Here is a 19,403-nt window from a genome sequence, read left to right as displayed (position 1 = left end):
TGTTTTCATACAGTACTCTGGCTTGAAGCCAAGTTGTTGTGCATAGTTCAGGATACGAAGTGCAACGGATAACCTTGAAAGTGCTTTGAAGTGTCTTTCATGGACATGCTTCGCTACAGAATTTTGTTGTTGAAAGTTTATTAGCTTCTAGTGAATCTGGGATGTTTTGTGGGTTTTGGTCTATTATATACTTTAAGGCTTCTTTTTATTTTGTTTACAAAGCTTTGTCTAGATAACTGTGCGATGGTGTGGTTTTTTTCTTTTAAGGATTCTAGAGTGCTTAACAGTTTGTACCACTTCTAAATGAAAATAAAACTAAAACTATGTATAGGAAGCATTTAGGTGGCAGAGGTCAATACCCAAAAAGTCAGAAATGTCAGAAATTAGTTTGCCTTTGGTAATCCTAATCTAGTTTACTTGTGCTTGTTTATTACAGTTACTTTTCTAGTAAGGTGTTATTGCAATGGTTTTTTCTGGGGTTTTGTGTTGATTTTTTTTCCTGTGGGATGCTCTGGTATATTAACAATGTTATAGACAGCAATCATTAATTCCATATTCAATATTTATTCTCATGATTTGATGTGTAACAAAACCAGAATGGTATATAGAGTCAGAAAAAATGTCAATCTGGCCTAGTCTTTTCTCCTGCCACAACCAGTACCAGGCTTCTGTTGAGCAGCATGTAATATTCCTTCCTGAGAATATATTCCTAGTCATGTATGGCTTAAAGGTTCTGCAAATGCAAGATGCTCTTCTGTGATTTGATTTTTTTTTCCCCCTTCCACAAATTTTTCCAGCCCTTATTTCAACTTGTATAAAAGTTGTGCAACATACTGCATTTTATGAAGAAGTTTGCTCTTTGTGACTTTTTTTCTTTTTTAATAGACCTCTTTGTCTCCCTTTGAGCTATTGCTTTTCTGGTGTATTGAGGCCTACATTCCTCATGGAGAAGCAATTTTATATCTTTGACCATCTCTGTACTTCTAAATATTTTCCAGTTTTACTAAATCCTTTGAAATGGAATAGACCAAAACTTTGTTCAGTATATCTTAATGATTTATAGCATTTAATTTGCTTCTTAGCCAATACAGAGTTCAGCTGCTTCTTTATTGGAACTCGTTATCACAATCCTGTATAGTAGCCTACACTGAATTTCATCTGCCATTTTAACATCCGATCATGTAGACTCTGAAGGGCTTTCTGTAATTATTCTGTTGGCTTTACTTCTCCAAATGATTTTGTCACCTCACTATTCATTGTTCTGTCCAGAGAATTCATGCATAATTAAACTGCGTGAGCTGCAGGCCAGATTCCTGTGGAACTGTTGACCATTTACTCCCGTCTTATGTACTTATCATCTAACCACTTATTTATGCATGAGGGACTTTTCCCTTTATCTTATGAATACTTTTCTCCTTTAACAATTTTTAAAACAGGACCTATTGAATATGTTTTAGTAATTCAAGCTGTGTTGACTTGTTCGCCAATTTTTCATATTTATGCATCTTTAAATTTTATTCTTTGTAATAGTTTCTGCCAATTTGCCTGGTGAACTCTAGTTTCACAGAATTCCTCTAGAAGCTATTTTTAAAACTCGAGTAATTAGGCATGCTGCGGTCCTCTGAGGTTCTTTTAAGCAAGAGGCTGCAAACCACTTGGGCTATTGAATTCTTGATCCTTTGGAACTTTTGGCTGAATGTCCTTGTAGTTCATGTGATTTGTTAAGATTTCTGGCTTTTGTTCTATAATCTATTTTTTCTCTGATGCTTCAACTTGAAGCATATCGTCTGATATGTTCCCCCATGTTTAAGTTCATAATACCAAGCTCATTAATTTAATATGCTTTTGCCACGTTTTAAATTTTGAAATGTATCTTTTAATTTTTTAGTAGAGTATGATATCCCAATATTTGAGAAATTTGGAAAGGGGGGGACTTACCCCCGAAGATACCATATTTCATATCATCAACAAGACTACAGCGACGGTAAGTGAATACTGCAAGAGTTCTACTTTCTTAATCTGTTTTTCTCTTCTTAAAAAGTGAAGAAGAAAATTTAGATTGCGAAGTCTTAATGAATGAAAATACTGAAGAAATTAAAAGCTCACCTTCTTTCCCCAAAACTTACTTCCTAATCTTCTAATGATTGATAGAGCTGCAGAGCAGTCTTACCTCTGGTAAAGTGATGGATTACAGAATTTGTGACTCATATGTACAGCTATGATGACGTTCTCTAGCTTTGTCCATGCACGAGTCATCCAGCGTCAGCTCTTGATCTTTCTGATGCTTTTCTGTCCAAAGTAGGTATGTCAGCTAGTTTGTCGTTTCTTATTTGCTTGTAAAAAAACTCAAATACAGTGGAGTTCCTATTAACAGTTTCTCAGATTAAAAGAGTAAATAAAATCGAAGAGCAGTGATTTAAACCAAGAATTAACAACTAGCTGGTGAAATCAATTGTTGAAATGCAAGACAGCGCCTGCTGATGTGGCCACCAAACTGATTTGGACAGCCATAACATTCATGTAAATTTAACATGTTAAATTTCTAAAGGAAGGAAAGAGGAGCAGCTGAAGGATTGTCTGACTTAAGAGTATGTCAAGCACTAGTTGAGAAATGTTAAGAAGAAACTTCTCCAAAGAGCAGATGGTTTCATTTACAGTATGGAATGAGCACAGCAATAAATGGAATTCTCCTACAGAAATCACAGACATACCAAATTGAAGGACAGCAAGGCAGCTTCGGTCCAGTCCCTTGCTCTAAGGCAATGTTAGAGGCAGACGTCTGTCACATTGACTTTTAAGTAAACTCTAAACTGACTTTAAGAGAAGAGATATACTGATTTTCTTTATGTAATTAACTTTAAAGATGGCTTATCTTATAACTTAACTTCTTCTAAACCATCTTCCTGCAAATGAAACTAGTCACTATGTACTCCATTATAACCCAGGGAAAAATTGGTCACTGCCCATATATAACCTTACATCACACACACATCTGTTTTCTCTCCTTAGTTTTCTTCTTTCAAGCGTTAAGCCTTATCTCACGCATTTTTGCAAGCTTCATTTTTTTTTTTTCTGATCTCTTCTTCATTCTTGTAGTGGTCAAAATTTGCATACTTTAGCTGAGGCTCCTCTCATGGCCACTTTATGTATAACATAGGATATAACCATAACTGGGTATGTAGCAGTCATGTTAACACGTTCCAGAATGACACTTTACTTTGTTTAAAGTGTCACCACACTGACTGCTGTTCAGTCTGTGGTCTGTTATAGCTCCTTATTCTTTTCTACATGACTTTTAGCCAACTTTATGCTTTGTGGTTTCTGCATTTGATTTCTTTTTAATTATATATGTTGTACTTCCTTACTGAATTTCATCTTGCTGGTTTCTGAATCATCTCCAACTTAGCAATATCATTGTGAAATTTGATTTTTTTTTAATCTTTTAACGGACTTCAAGCCGCACTTAACTTGATGTCATCTGCAAAATTTCAGTGTATTATGTTCCATTATATATACATCATCGGTTAAAATAGTGTATGGAAGCGGACTGATGATAAACTGCTGTGGGTGCCCACTTAAATAATCCTTCCCTTTGATGAGAAATCACTGAGAACTGATCTGACTCTGCCTGGGTATACTCTACATAGTAAGCTGGTCTGCAGCACTTCACTAGTTAGCGTGCGAGAATGTCCTGATGAAATGCGGAAATTGGATTAGCTACATGTGACAAAACAATTATGGCTGGTTTATCATCATCTTATCTTCTCAGTGGTTTATAAACTACTTAATAATTTGTTTGCATATCTTTCTTGGAATATTAATTGGCCAGACTGGTGTATAAATCTGAGTCCACTTTTTCAAAGATAGTTTATCGGCCTTCTTCAGTCCTCTAGGAACTCCTTCTCCAGTGTAATACCTAATGAATCAGAGACTCCTTCAGCTATTTCTATGAGTTTTGTAGGATGAAACTTCATCAAGCTATGATGACCTAAAAATGTTTGTGTTATTTAAATATATTAACATCACTTGTTAGTCATCTGATTGTAATTAACCTTTTTGAAGACCAATGCCCCCTTTATTTTTATTCAAATGCTGTAGCTATCTGGGTTATGCCTTGTTGGTGATTTTTTTTTATTTTTTTTTTTTAAATCTTTATTGTGATCTTCCTTTTGACTCCATGTGTAGGGCTTTCTCTGCATTCAATTCTTACTAGTTAACAGGATGAAGAAGCCATCCTGGGTACCACTGGAGTGTAAACATATCTCTCATTCTCCTGTTTATCAGAAATTTGGTATTTACACCTTAATAAACCAATAAAAGTAGAGGCAGGGCATTTTCCTTTTTCCTCTCACAGCCCTCCAAGTTTTTGAAGCATGTCTGTTACATTTCAGAGCAGTTCCAGAATTGGTCCCAGTTTCAGTCACTTAAAGGTAAACCAAGTTTTGATTCAGTCTAATCCTTACATACATCTGGGATGAGTGTTTTCTTACAGGTGGAAGGTTAAACCAGCGTATTTCATGATCATTACATCATATTATATATGCTGTGAAAGGTTTGAACTACACCATGTAAAATTCATGAAGTATTTGCATAAACACATTGCAAAGCCGTATTTTTTGCAGTGTAACATCAGTATTCTTTGTATATCATTGAAGGTCGTAAAACTTTTCCAAGAGCCAGAAGGACCCAGGGGAACAGCTTCCGATCACCAGTTAGTTTCAGTCCCACTGATCACTCACTGAGCACCAGTAGTGGAAGCAGCGTCTTTACACCGGAATATGACGATAACCGAATGAGGAGGAGGGGAAGTGACATAGACAATCCTACCTTGTCAGTCATGGACATCAGCCCACCCAGTCGCTGTAAGTCAAGGCATTTTGTGAACTCCACTGTAAAACTCTCTTACCTTTGAAGTATATGACATCAAAACTAAGCGTGTCATCAAAATACATGCAATAGAATATGTTTTTATCTCTCTAATAGGAAAACATCAAGACTGTATGCTTATAATTTTTTCCATTGCTTACTGTGCCAACCTTCATGTAGATTTTCATGTGAAAATCGCATCTCTGATAAAAAAGCACTGTAAAAATACTTCTGATGATTTGTTAGACTCTTGAGGATCCAAGAAGGGTTTTGGGTCGCAGTTGTTATTTAATTTTGCAGATGTTGGTCAAGTTGTCTGACAAATTGTAGACCTCAAGTGGTACTGGTTTATATCTGTGGTAGCATTTCAGGAGTAAGTGTACTTTGTGATGACTTCAGTCGCTGGTACAGTTTAATCATGCCTTGATTTTTTAAAAAATGTTACTAAGTTTGTTTAACATGCGGCTTCTGTTTTTCAGATTAGCTGTTGCTAGTTGTTTTAAGCACAACTGTCTCTACCACAAATTATTTTATGAATAAATTTAAGTAGCTTATGTTTTTCCATCTTACAGGAAGTTGTATTGTTCTTTGTGACTTATATGGGGAGGTTTAGGATGCACAGTCTCTGTTGTTGAAAAACAGTCTTTTAAACAGTTATTTTCTGTGTATTCCAGTTTTTCTCTATCAGCTGAGTAACAAGCTCATTTGTAAACCAAAACATACTTATCTTTTCAGCACCACGGGCTCCAACTAACTGGAGACTTGGTAAACTGCTGGGTCAAGGTGCATTTGGCAGAGTATATCTGTGTTACGATGCTGATACCGGAAGAGAACTGGCTGTTAAGCAAGTTCAGTTTGATCCTGATAGTCCAGAAACCAGCAAGGTAAGTGATACCAAGGAGAGAGTTTGTAAAGGGCTTCTGCTAAGTGGTGTGTTCTAGACTAGACTGATGTTCCTTTCCTTAAACAGGATGATGTTTTAAAACATACTGTGTTTTCATGTCCTTGTTAGGAATCCTCTTTTGTTAGTACCTCAGAGAATTAGTTTGGTAACCTGATTTTAATGTTATATCCAATTTTTTAATTTTCAGATATCTGTATTCAGTGAACATACATAACTTTTATTTGATGCAGTCTCAGTCTCTAAAATTAAACAATCCATTATGAAGTGTGCTCTGAAACAGATAATTATTTATACTTATAGGAATTAGAACAAGTTCCATTTATAAACAGAAAAATCTGTACTAATGTAAGTGTTCCTGAAAATAGATTCTCAAGGATATTTTGTTTGGCTATGAAGACAGTTTGAGATTCTTGTCTTTTTTTATCTTTGGGGGGGGATTTTTCTTTAAAAAAACTTTGGTCATCAGGGTGAGCTACTGTTATTCGCTGTACTTCTCTCTGAAAAGGAAGTTTCATTGTCAGTTTATTCTCTCTAAAATTGAACTTGTCCTTCTTCAAATACTGGACACTTGAGGAGAGAAATTATTTAAAAGTAGCACCTATCTTCTATTTCTTTTTTCCCAAATCGTACTTGCTGCTTTTTACAGGATGGAAAAAGAATTATTACTTTTCCTGCATTGGGACTGCGTCCTGCACTGTGGGGAGCAAGGCCTGGGAAACAATGGGTGTGAGCATGATTGCCGAATTCAGTGGCTACCAGTTGTAGTTCCTGCTGCTAGTGATGTAGGGTCAAGGAATAAAGCCAAGAATCATTTGTGCTGTAGATTTCTAGAATAGTTGTTGGTGCTGCTACTTTGAGATGTAACAAAGCAACTGATTATGCTTTGGAAATGTTAAATATAAAATACTGTAGTCTCTCCTGTAGCCTTTTGTGACCTCACTTGCCATAGCATTTTGTTATGTGTGCCTCTCAGTGTCAAAAAACCTATTTTCTTTCTAACCTCAGAAGTATGAAGGTATCAGTAATAGTCTGTGACGGATAAAAAGTAAGTTTTGATGAAAGACTTGAGGGAAAATTTGGAATCCAGTCAAGTTTGAATTCGTGGGTTAGTATTTTCCAGCATCTTACTGTGCAGTCTCTTTCAAAATATCTTACTTCCTGTTTGCAAACTTTTAGTATTACAGATAGCTCTAGAGAAAGCACCGTATATGTTAATGTTTTTCCTTTGTTGTATTTCATTGCTAAAATATTAAGTGGTCCTCAAAGGCATTTTTGAAGTATATTCTGTCATCCTGGAAAAGTTCAGAATTATTGCTAATTATTACACTGTAGAGATTTAAAGATTTTTCTTTTTTACCCAACTGAAAGCTTGTGACATGTTGCGTAATGATCACTGACTTCATACACATATTGATATCTGCTGTGCTCTGAAACAAACATAACTTCAAAATAAGAGAAACAATGAAATAACAGCAAAATCATCCCAAAGTCAATTTATAGAAAAGCCATAGGTTTTTTTACTTCCCTCAATCTAATAATGATATTTTCTTGTTATAAAATGTATAAACTTTGCATAAGCTACGAGAGTATTTTGTTACTTAGTTTGCGTAACCCTTCAATATGTACATACTGTCCTGCTTTTAAAAAAATCCAAAATGCTATTATTGCTACATCAAGCATGGTAAATCTTGTCTGTTTTTTCCCTTGTAGGAAGTAAATGCACTTGAATGTGAGATTCAGTTGCTGAAAAATCTGCTACATGAAAGAATTGTTCAGTATTATGGCTTCTTGAGAGATCCACCAGAAAGAACCCTCTCTATATTCATGGAATATATGCCTGGGGTAAGTACGAGAGCCAGCCTACTTCAGCCGTCATTTCTACACAATATGATGAGCACTCAGGTAGACAGCTTTTGCGGAAGTGCACACAGGTATTAAAGAAACATCCAATTTAAAAACAGTAGCCAAAGATGGCTACTGACAAGTGCTTACAGGAGCCTGGCTTGTTCATTGCTTGTCTGGATTTTCAGAATTACAGTGGTTTGTACAAAAGTTGTTTGCATTTGATTTTGCCATAAGATGTACCTGGCAACGTCTTTGAAAATACAATATTATGATTAGTGAACTCTTGAATCTTCCTGAATTGTAATGTTTCTTTTTGCTGTGCTGCAGCTTGTGCTGTTGTGTAGTCACCATCTCAACTGTTCAATTATTTCCAGAAAACAAAAAGTAGCTAAGACGGGTGTGGGAATAAGTCCATACAAAAAACAATCGTGGTGCTTTTTTTGTGTGTGGCACTCTATGTGCATGCTGAACTGCTCTACTGTTTTGTTGAGAAATATTGTAAGGTCAGAAAACTATAAATTTTCATTTTCTCACCAAGTGGGGTCAGCAGAGCTAAATAAAATGTGCTTGTATAAGAATATAGGCTCTGTATTTCTGAATAGTTACAGCATTCTACTTTACTGTGAAACTCCAGAGAAGTGTGGTGTGTGTGTGGGAGGCTGGTGGTGGTGGTGGTGGCAGTGGTGGTTTTTTGGTGGTTTTTTTTTGTTTGTTTGGGGTTTTATTTTTGGTTGTTTGATTTGTTTGTTTATTTATTTTAATGTGAGATCTGGGCTTTGTTTGAGGTTTGGAGAACAGTGTCACAGAAGTAATCTTAGTAGTTTGTAACTCTGTGTGACAAAGCCAAGTTATACAGAAATAGTTACAAAACCATGGATTTTTTCCTATAATGTCATCTTAAGCCAAGACTTGCTTACCTCTTAATTTTTACATAAAGCAACATCCTCTAGCACATGGTGTTTTTTTCCTGAGTACAAACTATCCAGGGTAAACAGCGTGTGTTTTGTCCAACTGGAGTATCACCGTTTAACCATCAAAAAAGTTGACAGTAGTGTTTGAGTAGAAAATACTGCTGTTCTCTTTTTTTGCACATCACACGGGTACTATTCAGCTGCTGACAGCTTTAACGTTAATAGCTTAACATTTCAATATATGACTTCTCTATCCAGCCTCTTTTTTGTCAAAGTTTGTATTTTTCTCAGTGGAGGTAAAACTATATCTGTGCTTTTAAGTTGATCTAGAGATCAACTTTAAATTTCTACATTTCAGGCATAAATTGAAGTTCAACTGTAGTACTAGCCTGCTTGTGATTCGTTAGTGTTTTATACTTCTTTTTTGCCATAGGGTTCCATCAAAGACCAACTGAAATCTTATGGAGCACTCACAGAGAATGTGACTCGTAAATATACACGGCAAATTTTAGAAGGAGTTCACTATTTGCACAGTAATATGATTGTCCATCGAGATATTAAAGGTAATGATAGTTCTGTGCACAGTTCAGTGCTCTTTGTTACAAATTCTTTTCTATTCTTGAGGGAAGCGCTAGAATGTAATTAAGTTTGAAATGCAAAATACTGACTTAAAATCAATGAGGATTCTTTCCATCATTTATTCCTGTTGCTGCTGTAACCTGAGGGGGAAAAATAAGCATCTTTGTGATGTTCTAGCAGGCTTCTGAAAATGTTTCCATAGTCTGTCTGCAAAACAGTCATAATAAATTTATTTCTGTTTTGTAGTATTAATAGCTTTGAATATATTAAAGGATGTTGTCATTACAATTAGATAGAATGTGCCGAGGAAACCATCATGACTTGAAAGTTTGTTTTTGCAGAGTTCTGTTTCTATCAATTACAGAGAAATTACCCAGCACTTCACTAGTACAAGAAATGACTGGCAGAGGTGACTTACCTGACCAAATGACTCAGGCTTCTTCCATTTTACTGCCAGGAAACCTGAGCAAACAGACATATTTACTTTTTGCAGATAGATATAGGTGACTTGCAAGTGCTGTGTAAGCAAATTACGAATACATAGGAAGATGGTGATACACAAAATAGGTGTGTTGAACATAAAACTGATGTATTCCCTAAAATTTTTACAATTTTCCTGTTGCTTTGTATCAATAGTGTTTTGTTCCAAAAGAAGGTTGAGATACCACAGTCAGTTTGTACATATTTATGCAGATAAGTGTTTTGAACCAAGCTGTAACACAGTTTGTGATTTTGCTTTAATATAGTATGAAGGTATTTTCAGTTGTGTGGAAACTTCTTTCCCATTTCTTCTTATTTCTCTGATATGGCACATTCCTTAGTTTGTCAGGAGGCTTTACAAAGTGGCTGGGACTTCCTGGAAAAGGCTTAGGATGCAAACCAATGTGTACAATTCATTATTTTCTGAACCTTGGAATAAAGTAATAGGAATGAGCAGACAAAGTAAATTCTCTGGCTTGACATACCAGGCTGATCTTGCATTGGATTGCATCACTGAGTCCAAACTTTTGTTATCATTTTCCATGCCAAAATGTTAAAGAGCCTTTCACGAATGTAACGCTATGTTCCCTTCCTTCCAGGAGCAAATATTCTGCGAGATTCAGCAGGGAATGTGAAGCTCGGTGACTTTGGTGCCAGCAAACGACTGCAGACGATATGTCTCTCTGGTACAGGAATGAAGTCTGTCACAGGAACTCCGTACTGGATGAGTCCAGAAGTTATTAGTGGAGAAGGGTACGGCAGAAAAGCAGATATCTGGTATGTTAAAAAAAAAATTCTCTACTGAAAGGTGTCATGTCAGCCTAGGCTCTTTTTCAACAGAGTGTAAGTGTTCGTTATCTAGAGTGTTTCATTCTGGGGTTTAAGCCAAAGAAGGTGGCAAGTGTGAGCGCTGGCAGTCATGTTTGGAGGGCCTAACACTGAAATTTGGGGATTTTTCATTTGGCAATTCCTCAGCCCACTGATTCAGGGATCATAAGAGAACCCTTTGAAATGACCATGCATGAAGTTAGGATTACCAGACCATTTGTAAATCCTGGAGAGGTACTGGCTGAAAGCAACACGTGAAGCTTTGAAGCATCAGTTAAGTCAATGTCCTGTAATGAAACTTTATCACTGAAATACCTTTGATGCACAGCAGAAAATGAAATGCTGGTCCTTTAAAAGATGAGCATGTAAGAATGAATTGGTCCGATGTAAATGAGAGGTATCAAAAAATAATTTGGTTTAAGTTGTTATTAAACATTTAAGAGGGAAAGGTAAATTTCAGAAATGAATGTTTGTGATACATTGTGTAATATGACAGTCTAACATGGTCCCAGCCCAATGGGCAGATGATTTTAGCAGTTAGACTCCTTGCACTGCAGGTGATCTGTGAACACACAGAATAAGAGGTAGCGACAGTAGATATGCAGGAGTAGTAACACTTTGTGTGCTTAAAAAGGAATCACATTATATCCAACCAATGGCAATACTTTTCATGTCAGGGAAATCAATTTAGCCTACTTCAGATCACTTAGTAATTATTCGGCTGTACTTGAATAATAGAACAGCCTTATAGATTTCAGGCATCTGACTTCTTCACCTTGGAATTATATGTACCAAGGCTAACACATTTTTTGATGGAGAAAATCCTGGTTAAAACTAAGAAAAAATACTGAAGTTTGACTTCTGTCAGTCAGTAAATCCTTATTGTGTAAAGAAACGTACCTGTGTCTAACCATAAAACTTCTTGCAAGCATCTTGAAAAACCATAAAACTTCCTGAAAATTGGGACATTATTGCAGCTTCTCCATACAAGAGTACCATTCTCTTGTTATTGGAGGAGGCTGTTCTTGCAGGATGTAGGGAACAAAGTTGTTCTGGTCATATGCATGCCCTTCTGCCTTCCTAAATCCTTTAAAAGTGAGCTTTGTATACAACGATTGTTTAGGATCTTAAAATTTTGTTTGGCAATCCAAGTATATTTTTAGTATCCTTAACTAAAAGAGGAAGATACCACTGAAGTGTGGTTTTAAACTTCTCAACTGCCGTGTCACGTTTGCACATTATTCATTGGTGATAACTCGTGCATTTCTAATGAGCTAGCACTATATGCGGTATACTCAAAGCATTCCTGTTGCTTTGCGTTTCTGTAAGACCCTAATGAGCAAGAAAGCTTTCCGGTGCATTCAAACCCTGCAGGTGCCTGAAGAGCTGGGGTACAAGCGTTGTGCAGCGCTCACGGCCTGTATCAGTCCACTGAGCACTGAACAGCGGCAGTGCCATAATGCAGTTGGTATTGCCTAGGTAAATAGCTAATTATCTCTTCACTGCGGTAGTAGCTTTTGGCCCAGTGAAGTAATAAAGTGAAGATGTAGGCAATGATTTGTGCAACTTTGAGATAAAGCATAGAGCTGTACATGCAAATTTTTTTAATGCCTGTTTTCCACTGAAGTTGCTCTGTAGGGTTAAGTGGACGCGACTTCCTTGTGGTATTTTAGCCACTCGCTGCTATTTTTTGTTTTCCTAGAAGGGCGTGACTCTATTGTAACCTGCTATTTCACTTCTCCCTCTATTTCAGGAGTGTAGGTTGTACAGTGGTAGAAATGCTCACTGAGAAGCCCCCATGGGCAGAGTTCGAAGCAATGGCTGCCATCTTTAAAATTGCCACTCAGCCAACCAACCCCCAGCTACCACCTCATGTCTCCGACCATGCTCGGGATTTCTTGAAACGGATTTTTATCGAGGCCAAGCTGCGACCATTTGCAGATGAACTGCTAAGACACACGTTTGCACACTATCACTAACAGCCTGCCTCAACTCAGCTTGCATCTACTGCATTTATTTTCTATTTGACTGCACTTTTATTTTTATTTTTTACAAGAAAAGGAGAAAAAAGACAAGAGAGAATATTCTCTTGAATCTTTGTTTCACTTAGATTGTAAACAATCTAAATTTTGTATCTAAAATGAGAATCTTCTCTTCCCAGCTCCCACCGGGACTAGAACGTTTTGTTTCTATGATGTACTGATGTGGTTCATGTAGGTAAAGCACTTTAGTACATATTTGTTCCTTATTTAAAGGGGAAAAAAAAGACAAATGCTTGGACAGTCAGGAACTGTGTGACTTTTCTGACACCGCTGACTGACTCAGGGTGCAGGGAAAAACAGACATGCAGCTAAAGGACAAGAAGGTTACTTCTCTGTGATTCTTCCTTATATTGTAGGTACTTGCGGCAGAGAGTTCAAAGTTCTTACTATATTACAGCTTTTTAATGAGTTTCTGGATTGTATGGTTTAAGCTGGAACACGCAGTTCTGAGAGTTAATGATAAAGCTGGAAGAACTTGGAACTCTTTGTACAGCAGCGTGTCTAACCGGTACTTCTATGTGACCAAAAGAAAATAACAAAAAAGAACTCAACACTGATGTACTAGTTAGGGTTTGGTGTAGAACTATTGTATTATCTTAGCAGAAAAATAATACAGGTAAACAGATTATGGACCCAGACTCCTGGAACTACTATTCTGCAAGGGGACAATTTCCATAATAGCCAAGGGTTAGCTACTGGATGTAAATAGTTATGAGAATGCCTCCTGCTGTATCTGCCAAAGAGAACCTCTTGCATAGCTTGGAGGGAGACGGTTTATCTTAGATAAGAAAAAGTAGTGATGTTGAGAGTCAGTTCTCCGCAATCCGGTGAATGGCTGGAGGGGAAGGGGAGTGACTAATCCTTGTGCAGTATATGAGTTACTTGATTCACAATGAGCTATAAGAAATGTTTTCAAAGCTGTCGAGAGGCGCTAGGATGGAATGTATGTCAACATCAAGTGCCTGAATAATATAAAATTCTTCCCATTATGCACTAAAAAAATGGTTTTAGTAACACAGTTTAGACATCTAGGATGTGTTGGAAATTCCTGAAATAGTTAAACATCTTTTAACACCAGTAATAAGTCACTGAGAAAGATAAGACTCCAGTTATATTTTGATAAGGTAGCAATGATGAACAAGGAGGCAGAGCACAAAAGGCTGCATGAAGAATAGGCCAAAGCGCAGAGAGCCAGCCATTAAATAACATGAGCGTGGTTACTCCAGCTTGATAATCCAGATGGTTGGTGTTTGTCAGATTTCCAGCTGTCATAAAACATACGCTAATCACTTTTTCCATTCCTGAAAGAGTATAATAAAAGAACAAAAGTAAAACTCTGAAATACTGCTTGCCAGTCAAGAAGCCCAGGTACTGATCAGGTGTAGTGAATAACTGACTTTTCACAACAGAAGAGTCAAACTCTCATATTTTTGTAGAACGCAACATAAATAATTTAAAAGGGCATTTGGAAATAAACTATTGGACTACAGAACTGTGATCATGTATACTGTTTCGGATGATTCATTGCTTGCTTTTGTTGTTTTGCAAAGGCAGAGCAGGCTGGTACTGTGAGCCTTGTCAGAGTGGACAAGGTTCTACCTGTTTTGCATCTTCAGGGGACTATCACAATTAGGAGGTGGATGGAGACAGAACAACAAGCTTACCCATTCCCATGGTAATCCACTCATGAGATTTATGAATTCATTCTGCTAATTTCCAGATTTTGTACCAGAGCATGAGCAGGAGTATGGATTAATCCTAATCATGTTACCTGTAGTGGAGAAAGAACGATTTTTTTTCAGGCCATCTCTCCTGAGACCGAGTGGTGGCTTCTTCAGTTTTTGTGAGCATTTTACCCAGCTTGTCATTTTCTCAGTCAGGGTACTCAGCTGTGCAAGGTTTTCTGAGCGTGGGAAGAACTAGTCAGACCAGGGAAAGTTTAGAAGGCTGAAAGGAAAGTCAGCTTGTACTGACTTTTTTTTCTTTTTTTTTCTTTTCTTCTCCGACACTAGCTAAAGCTATGAAAGCAGCCTTACGAAGAATTGGTACGTGCTCTGCTGTAAAGGACCTTTGCTTTATAAGCAAAATTTAGTGACAGCGGGGATGGGAAGTTTAATGTAGAGCCTAATAGTTCATGTAGGTAATTTGAAGATCATAAAATTGACTGATTTCAAGCAGATTAAGGAGGTACCAAAACCAAGGTGAAAATGTATATAAAAATCAGTAGTGAGCAGTGATATCTGAAAAGGTAGGGAAATTTTATGTTACCAAAAAAGGACATTAAAGGGAAAATGTAACCAGGTTTATCTGTAGTGTTCATAACACTTATACTATTCTAGAAAGAAACTGCACTCTCTGAAGCTTGAAAATTTTCAGAATCTAGTTTTCTTATAATGTGTCCTTTTTGTGAGACAGTGCTGGCTCATGTATATTGCAATAGCACTTCCTCCTTGTGATTTTAATTACTGAATAATTGAGTTTGCTGCTTTTGTGCCTTTTCTAAAAAACAGCATTCAGTCATGCCAACGGTGAGCGGTTTGGAGCCAGGAAAAACACAATGTGCAGAATGCATTTTCCTTAATTTCTCGGACTTACCAGAAAGCTGCCAACATAAAGACAGTGCTTCTTAAATGAACAAGACATTTGCCAATTCCAGTGATTCTAGTAAAATTTTATTACTTTAACCAAGATTAGGCTTGAACCGGGGTTCTTTTTTTCACCCTATGGAGAATTTGTCTACTGACTTAAGCAACTTAGAGTAAATTAGATGTTTATTAACATAAATGCTTTGAGCTAGAAATAATTATGAAGCTAAATGAGACTTTACAAAAAGGTTAGCTAATATTTATCCCCTATTGGGATAACGTAGTAAAACAAGCTGCATTAAGTAACACAGTACCTCTGTAGACAGTGTCTGCAAAACGCTTATGTTGACCACTGGCATCATAATGAACAAACCCCAGTTCTAAAATTTGAGAGCGTGCGTGGAGTCGCATGCTTAAAGCTCCATTGGAGGAGGGCTGCAGAGCCAAGATGCCTGCTCGCAGCATCTCATATCTTACTAAGAGACCAGCATTTTAGAATCATCAATTATTCTGCATTGTTGCATCCAATTACTAGAAAATGCCAGTGAAAACAACGCTGTTGCAGGGTTGTTTTGCTTTTCTGTAAATGCCACGATGAAGCCATGCTCACAAAAAATAACGACTGAGATTCACAGTGAGTAGGCGCGTTTTCAGAGGACTGACTTATCTGCTAATGAATCTTGCTATTCTGTTTGTTTCATGTGTAAAGTAACCAATGTCAAGCTACCTCTGTGGCGTTGTTTTAATCGTGTAACTGACAGTGACGGTCCTGATAGCGTGACTGAAAGTTTCAGTCATGTTAGAGCAAGTTGGTTCATAATTTGAGTGATAGAAATATCCATGCAAGGACTTAAGAAGGAATGGATCTAATAACTGCAAAGTTAAATCTACAGACATTTTTGCTTGACAGTTTAAATATAGTCTTAAAATTTTAGCTTGATTTTCAATTCAATTTGTAGCTAAACAGTCCTTTCAATATAACAAAATGAGAAGTTCTGTGTTGCTTTTTCTTAGCTATTGCCTTTTTATCTGTGTGCCTTAATTTTGTTCATTTTTTGAACACCGTATTGAAATGTCATACAATTCCATGTCACCGAAACAGTCTTAAGAGCATGGGTTTTTTCGAAGTGCCCAAGCCAGGATTTGCTGAACTGCATTGAAAAGTGTACTTTAGTTATCATCTGCTACAGACATTTAAATGGAGAATTTTTAAAAGTGATTTTTGGAGCACTTCCTGAAGTCTTCCTGTGCTAATACAGGTTTTGTATTTGCATTTTGGAGATTGCACACTGCCCATACCAAAAAAGGGACTTCACTCATAGAAATACTATTAGGGTCGAGACTTTAGCTTCCTAGCTCTGGGTACTAGGCTCTGGATTTACTGCAGAGACCGCAGCAGAGTTCTTAATTGACTTGAAATGACGGTACATTTGTGAACGTGATACTGTATGAAAAGCTGCTTACTTTCAATACACAGGAATAAGATGTATCTAAGCAAAAACCCAGATTCCTCAGTGACGCTAGCATCGTGCCCGTGAAATTCTTTCCTGGGTCATTTGGATAATCCTAATCCTGCCGTTGTCTTGACTGAAAGCTTTGTAGCACCTGTAGGTACAGCGCAGTACAGCAAGCCATTCTTTGGGACAACATAGAGCAATGTGTAACTGCAGCTTCAGAGACTTGAGTAAATTGGTCAGATCTACCATTATTTATAACCAGTTTCTTACTTTTTTAATCTTGAAGGTCTTTGTCACGCATATAGAAAAGCCTAGTGTGTGTGTGCTTGGATGTAAGTCCCTATGGTGTTTCTGGAAAAGCAAAAGTATTACTGCCAGTATCATTTCTTCTTGCTGGTAACTTGCTGTCTTGTGTTAATGACAAGTCCGCAGTGTAAAATCATATACAATTACCAAAGCTTTTCTATCCCCATATACATGTAGCCAAAAGTGATGTTTCCTGGATTAGTACTGTTACTTATAGACGCATATATATCCATCAGTAAGCTATTGCTAACTGAGCGAAGCAGGTACTAGTAGAAGGTGACAGGCACTGCCCATATTTAAGAGATTTGGGTGTTTATAGTTGCTGGCTTGATGTGCGGAATTCATGCCAGCATTAAAATGAAGAGTTTGCTTTTTAAAACTTTTTCACTTACTCTTACGGTTGTCATTCTAAAATTAAGGTATAAGCTTGGTGACTAAGCCTGGTGACTTTTATAGCCGGGTTTGAGCTTTGGGACATTTAAGGAACACCATGAAGATCACTAGATTTGTGACCTGAACTGCTCGGTGCACCATAGTAAGAACACTTCAGAGCTGCTGGGAAGCAGTCCGCCTGACGTGACAGCTGAATGTCACCCACCGTTACCTGGGTGTCGATGCTGCCTTCAGGAGGAGCCACAAACCCTGCACACCCCAGGGGACAGGTGGAGTTGCCCCCAAACCCGGGTTTCCGAATCAAAATCCTTGATTGGAAACAAAGGACCTCCTTTCTCTTTTCTTACTCCACTTGGCCAGCATGGTTTGTTTTTCTCTCTAGTTGGCATGACTTAAATACTGCATGGGTGGTGGCCACTGATAGCTCCTGAATAAGGTGCAGGTTAATGTGCCAGCTTTATAGCAGGGCCCCATCACTGGAACCCGGGACGCTGCAGCTCCCCCTTTGCTGGAGCAACCCTTGGGTTTTCTCCAGCAATACATGCACATACGTATCTGAGGAGTGGACACAAGGGAGGAAATTAAGTTTCTCATGTTTCAAAGCACCAAAGCCAGCAGTCATGCTTTGGCTAGGTCTTAGTTTTCATAAACTTACTTTAAAGGGAGAGGAACTGGATTAAAACACATCAAAATTGGATCGCGTGGTTCAGCCCTTACGCTGAGTCCACTGGTGAGGATTGGAGGTCAGGGTCTTCTGTCGGGAGTTAAGGAAAAAGATACTCTTAACTCCAGGGTGGATGTTTGCGGGAAATATTTCAGAGGTTTTTCATGTCTTTTACCCCAAAACTAGACAACCCTTTTCCGCAGAGGTTATGTAACGTGGATTTAAAAACAAAGATTGCATTTTCTTCTCTGAACAGGCATTAGATTGTCGGTTCCCTAGTGTTTTGCTTCTCGTTGATACCAGTATAAAAGGTGGTGTCATCCTAAAATTGGAACGGTTTATTAAAGCATAGTGTCTGTCATCTCAGACCTCGCAGGAGTCATATAATGGAGTATCACTGTAAATACGTGGAGGAGACTTAGATGAATTGGAGTGTAGGCTTTTAGTTTTCATGAAGCTATGAATACAAATTTGTAAATCTACTCTTGATCTAATGTACATTTTTATGTAGCCATTAAATTCTCTATTTAATCTATCAGTTTCTCACTGTAAATGTTTTTACTCTCAGTTGAATGCTGGGCACAGTTTGTAATGTATGTACACAAAGGTGTTTTTTTCTATCAACGTTGACTTTTTTGCACATTTTTGGAAATATTTAATTTGTACACTGATTTAATACTCTGACCAATTGTTGATGGGTGTATGAGAATCACGTGTGTGTGCAATGTACTACTGTCTGGATGTATGGTTTTTTTTATTACTTTTGAGATGTTGCTACCAGTAACTGCACTGCTGTTGCTGCTTTACATGGAGTATCTTGTGTATAAAAAAAAAAAAAAAAAGATAAAAACGATTAAAAAATTAGCCTATGGTTATCTTGGTTGAGGAACTCAGGAGTTGAGCATTGCTTACCAGTTCCGTTTGTCTAACAACCTTCCAAACTTAAACCAACAAACACCCCGTGTAATTCTCTGTATGCATTGAAGGTGTGTGTGTATATATATCCCCGTAATCTTATTCCACAATTTCATTTCTACATTTTTATGAACTTGTTTTTTAAGGGTACTATGTTTAGTTAGAATAATTAAATATATAAAAGCTTTGAGAGATTATTTACTAGATAAATATATTTTCAGCTGGCTGATGTTCAAAATATTTTTTTAATTTTTGTTTTTAACCATTCAAAATGTATTTGTATTTCCAGAATCAGACACGAATTGTACTTAGAAATATATTAAAACACTCTGTAGGGACAACAGTGTCATTTCTCTTTTAAGAATTTTCTGTTTTAGAGCAACGCAGGATGTCAGTCTCGTACCTGAATTTCCGATTGGCTTTTTTTTTTTCCCCCTTCTTTTTTAAGGTGCTTTGCGGAAGCCTGTATTTTTAATTATATAAAAAAAAAAAAAAACAACCAAAACAAAACCCTAAACCAGAAACCCGACCACTTTCTCTGCCTCTCCCCTTCTCCCTCCCCGTGGCCCCGGGTCGGGCCGTGGCCCCCGCTCCCCGCCCACGGCGCCGGGCGCGGCCCCGGGAGCAG

At 37.5% G+C, this 19,403-nt stretch overlaps 1 protein-coding gene across 2 annotated transcripts in view; it reads left to right on the top strand.

Moving 5' to 3' along the window:
* Positions 1 to 18,749, top strand: part of MAP3K2 (mitogen-activated protein kinase kinase kinase 2) — a 55,481-nt gene extending 36,732 nt beyond the window's left edge. The window contains exons 11-17 of one of the 2 annotated variants that reach the window (XM_064451296.1): positions 1,892 to 1,984; positions 4,656 to 4,862; positions 5,602 to 5,750; positions 7,481 to 7,612; positions 8,960 to 9,089; positions 10,185 to 10,362; positions 12,167 to 18,749. In XM_064451296.1, coding sequence (XP_064307366.1) covers positions 1,892 to 1,984; positions 4,656 to 4,862; positions 5,602 to 5,750; positions 7,481 to 7,612; positions 8,960 to 9,089; positions 10,185 to 10,362; positions 12,167 to 12,392 — 1,115 coding nt within the window. In that variant the 3' untranslated portion in view covers positions 12,393 to 18,749. Of the gene's footprint in view, positions 1 to 1,888; positions 1,985 to 4,655; positions 4,863 to 5,601; positions 5,751 to 7,480; positions 7,613 to 8,959; positions 9,090 to 10,184; positions 10,363 to 12,166 lie in introns of both variants that reach the window. The other variant, XM_064451295.1, reaches the window with a different exon arrangement.
* The last annotated feature ends 654 nt before the right edge of the window (positions 18,750 to 19,403 follow it).

Source organism: Phalacrocorax carbo, chromosome 5 (genome assembly GCF_963921805.1).
Source record: "Phalacrocorax carbo chromosome 5, bPhaCar2.1, whole genome shotgun sequence".
NCBI classification, from domain to species: domain Eukaryota; kingdom Metazoa; phylum Chordata; class Aves; order Suliformes; family Phalacrocoracidae; genus Phalacrocorax; species Phalacrocorax carbo.
This window is presented reverse-complemented; position numbering and strand designations above follow the sequence as displayed.